The following is a 16,453-nucleotide window of genomic DNA, read 5'->3' as shown; positions in this document are numbered from 1 at the left end:
AGAAATAGATACTTTTTTTTAAGTATATTAAAATAGGAAACTAATATTAGAAAAAAAAAATGCAATAATATTTCACAATATTACTGTTTTTTTCTGTATTTTTCATCAAATTAACATTAAAATCTTACTGATCCCAAACTTTTGAACGGCATATAAAATCAATCTTTCCTGTTGATTATTGAAGTCAGGAGTTTTCTGACGTATTCAAAATGTTTCAAGGTTTGGCTGGAGAACAAACATGGTTTCACACAGATTGGTGAACAGAGAAGAAACTTGATTTAATATTGCTTGTGATTGTGAATGCGGATGAACCGTAGTCAGGATTCAGGTGCAGTTGTGCTTCAATGGTACGTTATCACTTTTTGGCCACTGTGGAATGAGACGCATGGGCTTTATTTAATACTTGAAGCTGGGCGAACAACTCAATGTACTGTTTATTCTTCTTGGAAAGTTCAATTTTCATCATTGATTTGTTTTTTATTGAATAAGCCACCATGCCATTGTGCACATGAGCTGACACATCACTGTATTAACCGCTGTGGCTTGTGTTTTTATATTTATAAAATTTATCCGCAAAGTTAAATACATTTGATTTAATAAAATGTGATTGAATAATTGTGCCTGAATGATGCTGGTTCATGGTTTGGGAAACTAGAGTAGCTGAACTATTGGCATAAAAAGCTTAAACACGCTCGCTCCAGTCCGCTAATTAATGAGCGCTGAGTGCTGTTGAACTCAGCTCTGAGGTTTGTGCGGTTTGTGCGTCATTTTCATGTAGCAGGCAGCTCAGCAATTTTGTCAAATCAAAATCTGAACAACAGATTTAGAGAGAAGACTGGGATAATTTGCTACGGCAGGTATTATATTGGCTAGATGTGAATAATGTTCAATTACAAGCACAGGAGGGACAGTGTATTATAAAATACGGTATACTCATGATACAAGTATGTTTCATGTTATTTATTTAATGCTTTTTCAACAATTTTGAAGGACATTCCATGTATGCTCAGCATTTGTTGGATGCTTTCAAAAATAAAAGAATCAGTTTTACTTTTGTAAAAACATGAATACACAGACTTACAGTATATACGGTGGCCGAGAGGTGCAGAACAAATCACAATTCTGAAAACTAAATAAATTACAAACGCAAATGCAAGTCTACCAAACAAAATAACAATTCAGAAAGCACAACAACAATTCAGAAAACATTATAGCAAGTCAGAAAACACAATGACAAATTCGAAAACAAATTAACAAGTCAGAAAACACAACGACAATTCAGACAAACCGGAAAAGGTAGGTATAGTTTGAGACAGCGCCATTGGTTTGGGATTACTCGCTGACTGGATGAGACATCTGTCAATCAACGTATACAGGAAGAACCAGCCGAAGAACAGCAGAGTCGTGGTAGAAAGTTCAGAGATGGTATTAAAGTAGCTCAGTTTAAATGTATTGTATGAATTGCCCTTACTATGGAATAAAAAATATGGGGTGTCTATTTATATTTAGTTAAAAGTGACTGTAATACATCAGCTCCAGTGGCGCAGATGGTTAAGCGCTTGACTTTGGCTTTTTGACACGATCGACCCGGGTTCGATCCCGCCTTTTTTATTCCATAGTAAGGGCAATTCATACAATACATTTAATCTGAGGTACTTTAATACCATCGCTGAACTTTCTACTGCGACTCTGCTGTTCTTCGGCTGGTTCTTCCTGTATACGTTGATTGACAGATGTCTCGTATGTAATTTGTTATTTTGTTTTCAGAATTGTGATTTGTTCTGCACCTCTCGGCCACCGTACTTATACATGTCTATAAAATTTTAAGCATTTAAGCAGAGGCCTTTCGATCATAGTCCTTCATTAAAAGCTTTATGAGAAACATGCATTCAGTCAGGTTTATTCATTATTAGTATTATTAATATTATTTTATTAAAATATTATTATTATTATAGCTAATAATTATTATTTGAAACATACAGTAAGACTTTACAGTACGGTCTCATTTGTTAACATTATTTAATATATTAGCTAACATGAGCTAACAAAAGTGTATTTTCACAGCATTCCTTAATTTTTGTTAATGTTATTGAATAAAAATGTATTGTTGTTTATTGTTTGTACAAGTAATGTTTACCAGTACCAAATGCAACATTTGATTAAAAAAAAATTATTATTAAATGGCGAAATTAAATTTAACTAAGATTATTAAATCTTAGCTCAAATGAGACCTTATTGTACGGTGTTAGCTATCTAATGTTTGAATGAATACTGAAATATTACTGAATATAAAAATATTGAAAATCATTTAAAGTTCTAAAATTAATGCCAATTAACAATTAAAATAATAATTAGAATATCTTTCATGAATAATATTTATTTATTTTTTAATTTGTATGTTTTTTTTTATATATTATTTTTTCTTTTTTTGTCAAATGTGGAGGCTGTGTAGATCTTGGAAATGCCCTACTTTACATTGAAAACCAGTATCATTATTATCGTATTATATTATCACAATTTAATTACATGTCAGACATACAGTGCATTCAGAAAGTATTCACACCCCCTTCACTTTTTTCCATTTTGTTATGTTGCAGCCTGATACTACAATAGTTTAATTTTTTTTTTCTCATTAATCTGCGCTCCATAACTCAAAGTGAAAGCAGAATTTTAGAAATGTCTGTAAATGTATTAAAAAAAAGAAGAAGAAAAAACTGAAATATCACATTTACATAAGTACTCAGATCCTTTACTCAGTACTTAGTTGAAGCACCTCTGGCAGCAATTACAGCCTCAAGTCTTTTTGGGTATGACGCAACGAGCTTTACACGCCTGAATTAGGGGGATTTTCAGCCATTCTTCTTTGCAAATCCTTTCAAGCTTGGTCAGGTTGTATGGGGACCGTCAGTGGACAGCCATTTTAATGTCTCTCCGGAGATGTTCGATAGGGTTAAAATTAGGGCTGTGCGATTAATCGAAATCGTCATAAAATTGTGATTTGAGCATGCGCGATTTCTAAATCGTTTTACAGCACGATTTTCCGCGCCCCCGACCTCCCGCAGTATGCTATCCGAACCAATCAGAATGCAGCGCACCTAAATGGAGCACAAGAACAGAACAGACCGGGCGGGCATACAAACGTAACGCCAGGTTCACACAACTCCGTCTGTGGTGCGTATTTTGTCCACGCCCATGTTAACGGATCAGAGTGTTCACACTGCATGCGATTGCGGTCCAGCAGTGTGCTCCAGGAGCGGTGCATCTGCAGCAGGCACGAGTCTATTTTTGCTGTGCTGCATGTGCTGAATTAAAGTGACAGTGCATTATTCGCGGTAAAAATAAACATGGATTGACACGGAAATTTAGTAATTGCACCATAATGCATATAATTAAAGGGGTCATATGATGCTTTTTTAAAGATCATTATTTTGTGTATTTGGTGTAACAGAATATGTTGACATGCTTTAATGTTCAAAAAACACATTATTTTTCAAATACCGTACATTATTGTAGGTCCTCTATGCCCCGCCTCTCTCAAACGCTTCGTTTTCTACAAAGTCCCTCTTTCTGACAAGCGCAGTCTGCTCTGATTGGCCAGCTGACCCAGTGCATTGTGATTGGCCGAATACCGCAAGCACTCGTCAGAAATGTAACGCCCCTTACCATAATTGCGAGCTTCATCTTTCAAAATAAATGTAAAGACAGAGCCCGAAAGGGGAACACAGACACAGTGATGAAGCATGCGCAAAACTCCGCATTTGAACAGTCAATAGCAAATACTTACATCTTTGAAGCTGATGTATGAATCTAATTTTGGTTCTTTTATTTGAGAAAATACGGCAGGATTTAGAACGTTGGAATTCCTTGCCAGTATCTTTGCTGGGTTGGATAGCACTTGTAAAGATGATTGTGTTACCCAAATTGTTATATCCTATTCGAATGGTTCCGATACGGTTTTCAAATAGGGCATTAAAGGGCCTGAATTGCTGGATGACTTCTTTTATATGGAGTAAACGCAAACCTAGATTAAAATTATCAGTACTTTATCTGCCAAGTTCTATGAGGGGGATGGATTTTCCAAATATTAAGATGTATCAGTTAAGTTCCCACCATTGCATACATTGCAGAGTGGGTTAGGAATGATTCTTCCTCTACTTGGTTAGATAATAATCGTTGGAGGCCAACATCGATATCGAAATTGTTTTTCGATTAATTGCACAGCCCTAACTTGAAGCATCTGATTGATTCTGGAAATCAAGCAGCACTGAATGCTTCGAGCCAGTTGGAGGTTCTGTCTATAAGCTATTAATGTTTTCTTTTCTAAAGCAATAATGTAGTATTTAGTAGTGCTGTCAAACGATTAATCGCATCCAAAATAAACGTTTTTGTTCACATAATATATGTGTGTGTACTGTGTATATTTATTATGTATATATAAATACATACACATGCATGTATATATTTAAGAAAAATATGTAATGTTTATATATTAAATATATTTATATGAATATAAAAATATACATTTAAATATTTTCAAAATATATACTGTATGTGTATGCTTTTATATAAACATAATAAATATACACAGTATACAAACATATATGTGACCCTTGACCACAAATCCAGTCATAAGGGTACATTTCTCATTTATACATCATCTGAAAGCTGAGTAAATGAGCTTTGACCACTGACATGTGGTTTGTTAGGATCGGACAATATTTGGACGAGATACAACTATGTGAAAATCTGGAATCTGAGGGTGCAAAAAAAAATCTAAATATTGCGATAAAGGTCACCTTTAAATTTGTCCAAATGGGTCATGTAACAGACTGCAAAGGTATTGGTTTTTGGTGCTGGGGGAAATGGAAAAGATCTTTAATACGCAGTTGGATTTTGAGCCAGTCTCATTGGTATTGGGTATACCTAATAAATGCATTGTTTCATTTGCTAACAAGAAATTGTATAATATTCCCTCCTTTGCTGCCAGAAAAAATATTTTACTTAATTGGATTAGTGATAAATCTCCATCACTTAAAGGTTGGCATAAGATCATTTTTGAACTGATTCCCCTGGAGCGTCTCACCTATGTATTACATCAAAAAACAGGCCTGTTTTATAAAATCTGATAATCTGGGCTATGCGTGTGTGTTTTTATTTATTTTATTTTGTTTTGTTTTGTTTGTTTGTTTCTTTTGGGCTATGCCTTGTTATTTTTGTATTACAGTGAAAATTCAATAAAAATAATTATTAAAAAAATAAATAAAAAATGAGTCCGTGCTGCTTCTGCACCGCATACACATCCTGTATACGCACTGCAGATGGAGTACGTGTGAACTTGGCGCAACAAATCTAGTTCAATATCTGAGGCAACGCCACAAAGAGCTCTATGACATTAATTTCCAGCAATATCGTCGACTTGATTGCACAGATACTATTTAAACTGAGCTGGACGATGACATCACTGAATTCAATGATGAACTGCCTTTAACTGAAAATTGAGTGTTTACTATTGTCACTTTGCATTATTGACACTATTTTCCTATTTGATACTGTAAAGTGGCTTTGACACAATCTGTATTGTTAAAAGCGCTATATAAATAAAGGTGACTTGACTTGACTCATCCAAAATTTTTTATTCCGTTAACGCTCATGTTGTTCTCGCATGTCAAGCACACTTTTAAACGTCCGTGAGCTGTAAGGTGTGCATTACTATTATTATTATTATTTCCCATTTCATATTTTATAGTTATTTCTCATTTCATTGCCAGCGTCTTGTTTTTTTAAATGTAAAAATGCATTCTCTGTGATTAGCCGCTTAGGACTCAGCTCACGTGAATGAAACGCCATCTACAGGTATTTCCCTAAACAACCACAGGTCAGATTTTCTTGCACAGAATGAGAGCTTATTAAATCACGAACACGATGATTTATTTTTGCTAATTATTATTTTATTTTAGTTAGTTTTTCAGTAACTGTTGTTAGTTTAGTTTTTCATTTATTTCGAAATTTGAATTTTGTTTCAGTTTTCATTTTCTGAAAATAACCTTGGTTGGAAGGTGAACCTTCAGCCCAGTCTGAGGTCCTGAGCGCTGTGGAGCAGTTTTCATTGAGGATATCTCTGTACTTTGCTCCATTCAGGTTTCCCTCAACCCTGACCAGTCTCCCAGCCCCTGCCGCTGAAGAACACCCCACAGCATGAGGCTGCTACCAGCACACTTTACTTTTGGGATGGTACTCTGTAGGTGATGAGCTGAACTGGCTTCCTTCAAACATGATGCTTAGAATTGAGGTTCATCAGACCAGATGCTCTTGTTTCTCAGAGTCTGAGGGTCCTTTAGGTGCTGTTTTGCAAATTCCAAGTGTGTTTTCATGTGTCTTCACTGAAGAAAGGATTGAGTTTGGCCACACTGCCATAAAGCCCAGATCAGTGGAGTGTTGCAGTGATGTTTGTCCTTCTGTAGGTTTCTCCCATCTGCATACATGATCATGGAGCTCAACTAGAGTGACCATCAGGTTTTTGGTCACCAGCCTAGACAAGGCCCTTCTCCATCAATTGCTCAGTTCATCAATCAGCTCATCAATTGTTTGGCTGGGCGACCAGCTTTTGGAAGAGTCCTGGTTGTGCCAAACTTCTTCCATTTGAGGATTATGGAAGCCACTGTGCTCTTGGGAACCTTCAGTGCAGCAGAATCTTTTTTTTTTCCCAGATCGGTGCCTCAATACAATCCTGTCTCTGAGCTCTGCAGGCAGTTCCTTTGACCTCATGGCTTGGTTTTCGCTGTGATATGCATTGTCAGCTGTGAGGCCTTTTATAGAGCGTTGTGTGCCTTTCCAAATCATGTCCAATCAATTTAATTTACCACTGCTGGACACCAATCAAGGTGTAGAAACATCTCAGCAATGATCAAGAGAAATGGGAGGCACCTGAGCTAAATTCCAAGTGCTGTTACTTATGTAAATGTGATATTTCAGATTTTTTCGTTTTAATAAATTTACAGACATTTCTAAAATTCTGTTTTCACTTTGACATTATGAGGTACAGAGTGTAGATTAATGGGGACAAAATAACTGAATTTAAACAATTGTAGTATCAGGCTGCAACTTAACAAAATTGAAAAAAAAGTGAAGGGGGTCTGAATACTTTCTGAATGCAATGAACGGCACTGTAAGCACTTCGGTCCCCTTCTAAGTGTGAACACCATTACGCTTCTATAATGAAACACATGTAGTGCATGTTGTGAAGCTTAACAACTTTTTTTTTTAACTGAGCTCTGGTTTGCCAAAGGTCGATAATCACTTGTTGAATAACGTCCAAAGCCTACTGAACAGTGGATTTGCTCATTTGCTCTAAGCAAGTAGTTATCTTAAAGTTTGCTGCTGGAGCTTTAGTGCCCTCTTTTGAAAGTAAACATTCAACCAGACAGTAATGACTTGCCATTCATGTTTTTTTAGAAAAAGAACATGGATCTTATTTGCCTTATCCATGCAGTTTTATTGATGGGGTACTGAAAGCCCTAATGTGAAATCCATCTTCTTCTCAATGTGCCCTTTTCATCTGCTATTCGTACATTCATAGAATAACGCTCACCCTGTGCTTTGTGACTTGCTTACTAAAAAGCAACTGTTTGTTTGTCCTCGCATTACAAAGCATTACAAAGCTTGTGGAAGGAATAACTGGATTTACTAAAATCGCAGGATTTGGTATTCGTTTGTTTAGGCTTGAGCTATACTGAGAGATGACAGATTGGAGATTGTTTACCCAAGCTTAGATCGGCGAGAAAATCGCTACATTTCTCAAAATGTATCTGCTTGTACAATGTGTGTGTGTGTGTGTGTGTGTGTGTGTTTGTGTCCCTGACAGGATTTTGGTTGGGGATTGAGTTGGACAAGCCGAGCGGAAAGAATGACGGATCAGTTGGAGGAGTACGATACTTCAGCTGTCCTCCGAAACACGGAGTCTTCGCCCCACCCTCACGAGTTCAGAGGCAAGTGTGCCATGGAGAATTTGTGGCCATAACTGCATCTTAACTGAGTCTTATTTCTGGTGTCTTGCTGACTTTTAGTATGATTATTTCTAGCCGACTGTGTCTTTGATTGTTGGACGGACATTTCGACCTTTCTGTACAGAAGCATTAATACGATTGTGCATCGACATTTGCAAGTCATTTCTGCATGAGGGACGTAACGGCCCCTACAGAAAATAACCGCCCTGCCCTTGTCCTCAAAAGACATTTAAAATTAGATCCCAAGCTGGAATCTCAGATAAAATAACTGGACATTGTTGGCATAATCAGCTTTTTTTTTTAAACAAATAAAATACCAGCACTATATACATTTGCGGTGTCATTCTATTTTTTTATTTAATTTAATTTTTAAATTTTTGCAAGAAACACTTTTAACTTTGTAATTTAACTTTTAGGCAAAGTTTTCTACTTACTATTGTTATTGTTACTTTTAAAAGGAATTAGACCTTAGAATATTATATTACAGGGTTTCCGCGGGTCTTAATACAGTCTTAAAAAGTCTTAATTGTACTAAAAAGTCTTAATTGTACAAGAAAGTCTTAATTATGATTTCAAGAGGTCTTAAATTTGGGGACGGAAAGACCGGAATTGTGATATGGCTGAATGTGACGATTAAACTTCAAATGGCTATGATTTCATTAAATAAACATGAGCGCTGCACTTTCAAAGTCCGGTGCTGCGCTGCTTTGTGTACAGCAGTTACTGGGGAAACAGTTATATTTCTACCAAACGCTCCGCCTGCTGGCAGAATGAATGAGCATTTTCAATAAAACTGATGTTTTTTTCAGAGGTCAGAAATTTTAATAATATAAAAAAAATCTCTAATTGTGCTGACAGCTGACTCCTGAGTTAAGACATCAACACAATAACACATTCAGCAAAATATTGTCTAATTATCTTTATCGATAAAATCCCTGTAAATTATCGAGATATAATTTTTTGTCCATATCGCACACCCCTAATTTGTTATTTAATTGATATAATAATTTATTGTTAATAATTGTTTAAATTAATATAGTAATTAATATTTTTGACATCCATTTTCTTAAAAATTGTTTAAAGGCTGAAATATAAAGTTTATCATTTTATAAAACTTTTTGTTTTTGTGAAAACTTGTATATGAACTGTAAATTATTATTTTTACAGTTTAATATGGTACTACAGACATTGCCCTACCCCGCTCATATGGTATTCATTTTATTTGTGCAGGTCTTAAAAAGGTCTTAAATTTGAGCTTAAAAATCCTGCAGAAACCCTGTATTATAAACTGCTCAAATTACCTTTGCAACTGCATAGAAATTATCTGACAACCACCCAACCTAGCATTGGGGTGCCAAGTTTTACATGCAGAAGGTGAAACACAGTTTATATTTGACTTTGACTTTTTTATTTTATTTTTTTGATGGGAAGATATTGGGAAAGGAATTACTTCCCTTTTGCTTTCTTTTGATTAAAATTGAGCCTCTTTTGTTACTCAATTTATTTTTCTTCAGTCAGTCTTCCATTACGGCTCTAATCCATCCCATCAGCGCTCTGCCCTCCATTTGTCCCTCTGTACCTTTTACAGCTTTATTCCCCTGCTGGTTGTTCAACAAATGATCAATGTTCATATCTTCTCCATCTGTCATGAATCATATATTCTTAATTCAGAACCATTCACCTATTCCATACTCCTCTCTTTCTTTCTCATTGCACTTCTGTAAAGCGGTTGACTGACTGATAAGCACATTGTTCTAGAAGCTGTCTTTCGTTCAGACTTCTTAATTAACCCTCAGGGCAGCCACAGCTGAACCAAGAGATATTCAAACTGCTGCCTTTAACGCACTTACTTTTTTCGTTTTGTCAGAGGCATTTTAAGTCAAACTGAAATCAAAATGGACACTGTTTACTTTCTTAAAGGGTTAGTTCACCCAAAAATGAAAATTAGCCCATTCGCTACTCACCCTCAAGCCATCCTAGGTGTATATGACTTTCTTCTTTCAGATGAATCCAGTCTGAGTTATATTAAAACTTGTCTGATCTTCCAAGCTGTTTAATGGCAGACAGCTGGTGTTACAGTTCATCAGTCCGAAAGAAGTGAATTAAAGCACATCCATCCATAATAAAACGTGCCTCACACGGCTCCGGGGGGTGAACAAAGGCCTCCTGTAGTGAATCGATGCGTTTTTGTAAGAAAAATAACCATATTTAAAACGTAATAATCACTTTAATCTAGCTTGCGCTCACTATTGTACACGAAGCAGCTCCGGGGGGATGACGTAGGATGTCTGCGTTGCCCATGCGCCGCTCAGAAGTGACAAACGCGGAAGTGCAGGGGAGAGATCAAAACAACGGTCACGAATTAGAAGTACAAAACCAGGATTTGTAAAGAAGAATGTCGGAGGGTTTCGAAATAAGCCAAGAGTAGACTGGTTTTCCTTTGCTAAAGTAAAGAAACTTTGCTTCTGTAAACAAACTTTGTTTTTCACAAGACTCACCGACGTCATCCTCCCGGAGCTGCTTCCGTGTACAACTGTTGGCGCAAGCTAGATTAAAGTGATTATTAAGGTTTGAATATGGATATTTTTCTTACAAAAACGCATCGATTCGCTACAGGAGGCCTTTGTTCACCCCCCGGAGCCGTGTAAGGAAATTTGTTCCAAGCTGTTTAATGGCAGACAGCTGGTGTTACAGTTCATCAGTCCGAAAGAAGTGAATTAAAGCACATCCATCCATAATAAAACGTGCCTCACACGGCTCCGGGGGGTGAACAAAGGCCTCCTGTAGTGAATCGATGCGTTTTTGTAAGAAAAATAACCATATTTAAAACGTAATAATCACTTTAATCTAGCTTGCGCTCACTATTGTACACGAAGCAGCTTCGAAGATCGAAGACAATTTGTAATATAACTCCGATTGGATTCATCTGAAAGAAGGACGTCACATATGCCTAGGATGGCTTGAGGGTGAGTAAATAATGGGCTAATTTTCATTTTTGGGTGTACTATCCCTTTAATGCATGCTCCTGTTCTTAAAGCAATTCTCCAACCAAAATGAACATTCTCTCATCACTTACTCGCTCCAATGCCATCCCAGATGTATATGGCTTTCACCTGTGGATAAAAAGGGAACAAAATGTTTAGTAAAATAATCCATCTCTGTGAGCCCATGTAATAGAAGTAGATGGGAACCTCTAAAAAATGACTCTAGAAAGTCTCGAGGGTTAGTAAATTATAAGAAAATTGATTTATTTGAGGCCCATTCATGCCAAAAATGCTAACTATTAATATAACTACAGTATATTAGCATCCACATAAACAGACAGTAACATTCTGTTTATTATAACCACAGGCTGTAGATATTTCACCTGCCTTTTTAATTGTTCAAGTCGTTTAAAGCTGGTGGATTCTAACTGGCTGTCAACGCTTTTATTATTCATCAAATTAAAAAAAAAAAGTTCCAATGATATCAGTCCTCTGCACTATTAAAGTTGTAGTATGGACTGGTGTGGATAGAATTAGAATGATTATTACAACTTCTGATAACTTCTATTAAAACTTGTAGATTTGTCATTGGTGTGAATGGGCCTTTAATACGCATAATTCATCAGTGCATGTTCTTCTAAAGTAAAAATTCCTTTTCAGCTCACATCATCTTGGCTGTGGAGCGGAGAACATATTGTTAACCAATAAACGGTAGTTGTTGTAATGTTGTTGTAGTTTTAGGCTACTGTTTTTGGTCAGTGCAGCATTTCTAATGTATTGTCTCTGTTCATGTTAGTCAACAATGATTACAGGAATAATAGCGAATAATGGTACATTCACAAAGAAGCATAACTATTAAGATATAGCCCCTGAAAACGCTTTGTTTATAGTCATTTATGGTATAGTCTATAATTATAAATAGTAATCCGGCTATTTTTTTTTGAAGATCTTCAGACATTTGTTGGTTCAAAACATTAATTTCAAGTGAACATACCAGAGTAGTTCTCCATGCTCAAGTAGACCTTAAGCCTCCACATCCTCTTAAAAAAAACAACAACAACAAAAGCCTCCTCGATGGGTGCCGGCAGTCAAGTCAGTGTGTGGTGCTGGCCGTTTTTCAGGAGAGGAATAGTCTTCAACAATTACTGCAAACTTGTATACAAGTCTGGCACTGTTCTGGTATGGAACAATCATGATTCACGATCCAGTCAGTTCCCGATAGTCTATTTCACTCTGAAAAACATCACATTATGGAAGTAAAATTGGTTTTGAGTGCCATTTCATGTTTACTTCAAAGATGTTCATTTCAAAGATTTTACCTGTCCATTAGAGATTCATTCTGGGGCTTTTTTCTGTCCTAACGTGTATAGGTTTGTGGTTTTGTTCCTGGTACATATTTTCATCCCAAATTGTTTATGACAATTTTGACAAGCATTTGTCAAAATAAACCCATGTGACTGTCACTATTTTGAAGTGATAAATTTGTTGTTTGACAGCTAACAGAGTATACGCAAGGGTAAAATAATGTGTCTTGACAGTTTTCTGGCAGAGCATCAGTTGTAAAGTGCTGTGGAAGAAGTAATACTGAACATTCACTTTGTTTTAACTAGCAGGATTCATGGCTCAGTGGACTGTCTGTCAGAGCTGTCCTCGTCTCGGATGAACTATTCCTTCACAGGTGAGCCATTCCGTTGTCTGCTGTCTGATTCCCTCTCCTCTGTCAAAGCTTTTAAGACTGAAGACAGTTTAGACATTCCTTTTTCATATAAAACTGTAGATTTTTAGATATTTGGTCACTTTTCAGTGGATGTTTGTGTTTGTTTTAATAAGGAATTCGACGCACTCTCAGCACTTCCTCAGCCATCGCCACGAAGAGAGAACCGAGCCGCAAAAGTCAAGCAAGCAGGTGAGAGTAATGTTTGAGATATGTCATAATTTTCTGATCTCATTTTCATCATTGTTTTTTGCAATAATTGGCAACACCAGCTGCAGGATAGTCAGGTCTTATTAGACCATAATCTAAAAAGCCCATATCTCAAGTATTTTGAAATTCCACTTTCTGGTAAATGTTCAGCTATATTTAAATAAATTACAGGTAAAACAGAACAAAAAAGTTATTTTACCTTATAACTAACTAATATACAATAATGAACTAATTTAAATGAAACAGAAATGTATGCATTAATTAGCATTAATTAATGATGGCCAACATGATTTTATACCAAAACCATTCATTTAGCCAAAAAAATCGAAACTGAAAATAAAGTGTATTTAATAATCAAGTAATCTATCAGATTGATTTAACAACAATCAAATAAAAACATGTGTATATAAACATATTTTTAGTGATACAAGTGTTTATGGAAGCCTGTTTCCACCACTAAATAAAAAAAATTAAAATGGTAATTGTGACTTTTTATTTCACAGTTCTGATTATTTCTCAGAACTGTGAGATATAAACTTTGCGACTTTACACCACGCCATTTTGAGAATTTTTTTTTCAAAAGAGGCCAGAAATCTGAGAAAGTATAACAATTACCTTTGTTATATTTATTCAGTGGCGGTAACACGTTTCCATACTTTTTATTTCAAATTGTTGTTGAAATATATTTATTCAAACATATATTAAATAATGAATTTCAAGTAGGAGGATAGGAGGAGCCTGATTCTACTATCAATCTCACAGTCGAATATTCGCGGGGTGTTATGATCATGCCATTTTGGCTATAATGGGTGTGCTGAATGTCTGATTTCACATAGAACTACCAGTTTTAAATAAATATTTTAACGTGCATGGATAAATCCAACCACCCTTATAGATTTAAGTTTCACTTTTCATAATCTGTGACTGACAGAGGAGCATCTTGGCGGCAGGGATTTAAAACTTTAACAAGACTCAAATTGACACAGGCAGAGTGAATGACTGGATTTTTTCGACCAGGTAGGGTAAGTGATTTCAAAACATTTCAGCCGGTTTATATCGCGTATATATTATTTATCTCGTATAAGATGCATTTGTTTGATTTACGCTGCAGTAAAGCGCTTCATTGTACGGTGATTAGCTTTTCTGTGCGCAGCGCGAGCAGGACAAACAACAATGCAGAATATGAATAACTATGATTGGGACTGTCATAACACACACACACACACACGCATAGAGCGGGATAACACGTGAAAGTGAATCCTGAGCGGTGAACTCATTTTCTGCAGCCGGAATTTCTGTGCATCTCTAATTATTGGCGACATTAGAAATGGATATTATATAATAGCTGCTTTTTTAACATTTTAGCAATTTAAAAATATTAAAAAATGATTTTTTTACACGGCACCCCCTGCTCTCGACAGATGGCACCCCGGTTGGGAAACACTGTTCTAAATAATGCCACGAGTGGGGCTTGAGGAAGGGACGTCGCCTGCGTCTGCGCAGTGCGACCTGATGCAGCCCCTGAAGTGAGACACAGGAAACAGAAATACTGCAAAATAATAATAATAACGAGACGAAATAACGTTATAACATTTCGTTTCGTCTCGTTTTGGTCAACGAAAATGAAGAGACATTTTAGCATAGTTTTTATTTTGTAAGCCACATTTCGTCTCGTTTTTATTCGTCAACGATATTGCATTGTACATTTAATTATCGTCATCGTCACATGACCAACATTTTCATCTCGTCTCGTCTCGTTTTCGTCACATGATAAAGGTTCGTTGACGACTATATTTAGTCATAATTTTCGTTGACGAAAGCAACACTAATTCAGAGCCACTATAAGTTGTAATACTAATTTCATGTTGTATAAATAACGAAGCGTATTCTATATGAGATAAATGATGAGTTATATCCCATTGATTAAAAACCTGCTATCAAATGCTTAATTCTACTGGTCATCTTCAGTACGTGCAGCTCAAAACAGAAATGCAGAACATTAATAACTGTCATATAGGCTACATAATGTTATAATGAGAGCACTATTGTAAAAAAAAATGTTGTGAATTCTTAGGGTTTCGCTGACGTTTAATGTTAACTATCTTTTAATTAAAACATAAAACATTATTTTTGTAGGCTATCTGCGAGGCATCCATTACACATTTTCCCTGTGTGTTAAGGTCAGTAACTATGACTGTCGAATGTCTGACTTGCCTCCGCCCCCAAACATATGATTCGACTATCAGTCGACTATCGGCAAGATTCAAAAATTCCGATTCGACTATGTAAATCCTTAGTTGAGAACACCCCTACTTTCAACATACCTTATGATATTCATTCATGTCAACTATATGCCGTAACTAATAGTAAAGAGAAAGAGTCGGTTGGTTTTTGTATGCTACGTGCTGCCTCTTGAACTGAGGTGGCTACAATGACCTGCCAAGCCATATTAAAGTGCGCCAAACCACATTTATTTGAATTTCATGCATTGAATTTCGTGCTGGGCAAGGATTAATCACGATTAATAACATCCATAAACAAACGTTTTTGTGTACATAATATATGTGTGTGTACTGTGTATATTTATTATAAATACACACACATGCATGTATATTTAAGAAAAATAAGTTATGTTTATATATTAAAGGGTTAGTTCACCCAAAAATAAAACAAATGAGCCTGTGTTTTACTCACCCTCGAGGCATCCAAGGTGTATATGACTTTCTTCTTTCAGACGAATCATATCGGAGTTATATTAAAAATTGTCCTGGCTATTCTAAGCGTTATCATTGCAGTCAGCGGGTGTTATAAAATAAAGCGTCAAATAAAGCGAGCACATCCATAATAAAACGTGCCTCACATGGCTCCGGGGCATGAATAAAGACCTCCTGTAGCTAACCCATGCGTTTTCGTAAGAAAAGTACCCATATTTCAAACATAATAAACAGTTTTCTCTCACTTCCGGTATCTGCCGTACGCGGAAGCCGTTCCGGGCACATGACGTAGGACGTATGCATCGCATGCATGCCTCTGAGATATGCTAGTCTCGTGAGTTTGTTTACAGGAGCAAAGGAAGCAAAGTTTCCTTATGTTAGCAAAGGAAAACCAGTCTCCTCTTGGCTTATATCGAAATGCTTCGACATTTTTCTTTACAAATCCTCGGTTTGTACTTCTAATACATGACCTGCATTTTGATTTGTTCTCTATCGGCGTTCATCACTAATTACACAACAGTAATTAAAAAAAAAAAACTAATCACGTAACACTGACGTCCTACGGTTTTCTTCATTTTTGGGTGAACTAACCCTTTAAATATGTTTATACAGTGGGTACGGAAAGTATTCAGACCCCCTTAAATTTTTCACTCTTTGTTATATTGCAGCCATTTGCTAAAATCATTTAAGTAAATTTTTTTTTCCTCATTAATGTACACACAGCACCCCATATTGACAGAAAAACACAGAATTGTTGACATTTTTGCAGATTTATTAAAAAAGAAAAACTGAAATATCACATGGTCCTAAATATTCAGACCCTTTGCT

General features: G+C 36.1%; 1 protein-coding gene across 2 annotated transcripts in view; it reads left to right on the top strand.

Moving 5' to 3' along the window:
* The window catches only part of LOC107592845 (CAP-Gly domain-containing linker protein 4), a 55,714-nt gene that overhangs the window by 31,602 nt on the left and 7,659 nt on the right, over positions 1-16,453 (top strand). Inside the window, exons 11-13 of one of the 2 annotated variants that reach the window (XM_016282412.1) lie at positions 7,862-7,985; positions 12,601-12,665; positions 12,818-12,893. In XM_016282412.1, the coding sequence (XP_016137898.1) occupies positions 7,862-7,985; positions 12,601-12,665; positions 12,818-12,893 (265 nt within the window). Of the gene's footprint in view, positions 1-7,861; positions 7,986-12,597; positions 12,666-12,817; positions 12,894-16,453 lie in introns of both variants that reach the window. The other variant, XM_016282411.1, reaches the window with a different exon arrangement.

The sequence above is a fragment of the Sinocyclocheilus grahami genome, unplaced genomic scaffold (assembly GCF_001515645.1).
Source record: "Sinocyclocheilus grahami isolate Dianchi unplaced genomic scaffold, SAMN03320097.WGS_v1.1 scaffold160.1, whole genome shotgun sequence".
Classification (NCBI taxonomy): domain Eukaryota; kingdom Metazoa; phylum Chordata; class Actinopteri; order Cypriniformes; family Cyprinidae; genus Sinocyclocheilus; species Sinocyclocheilus grahami.
This window is presented reverse-complemented; position numbering and strand designations above follow the sequence as displayed.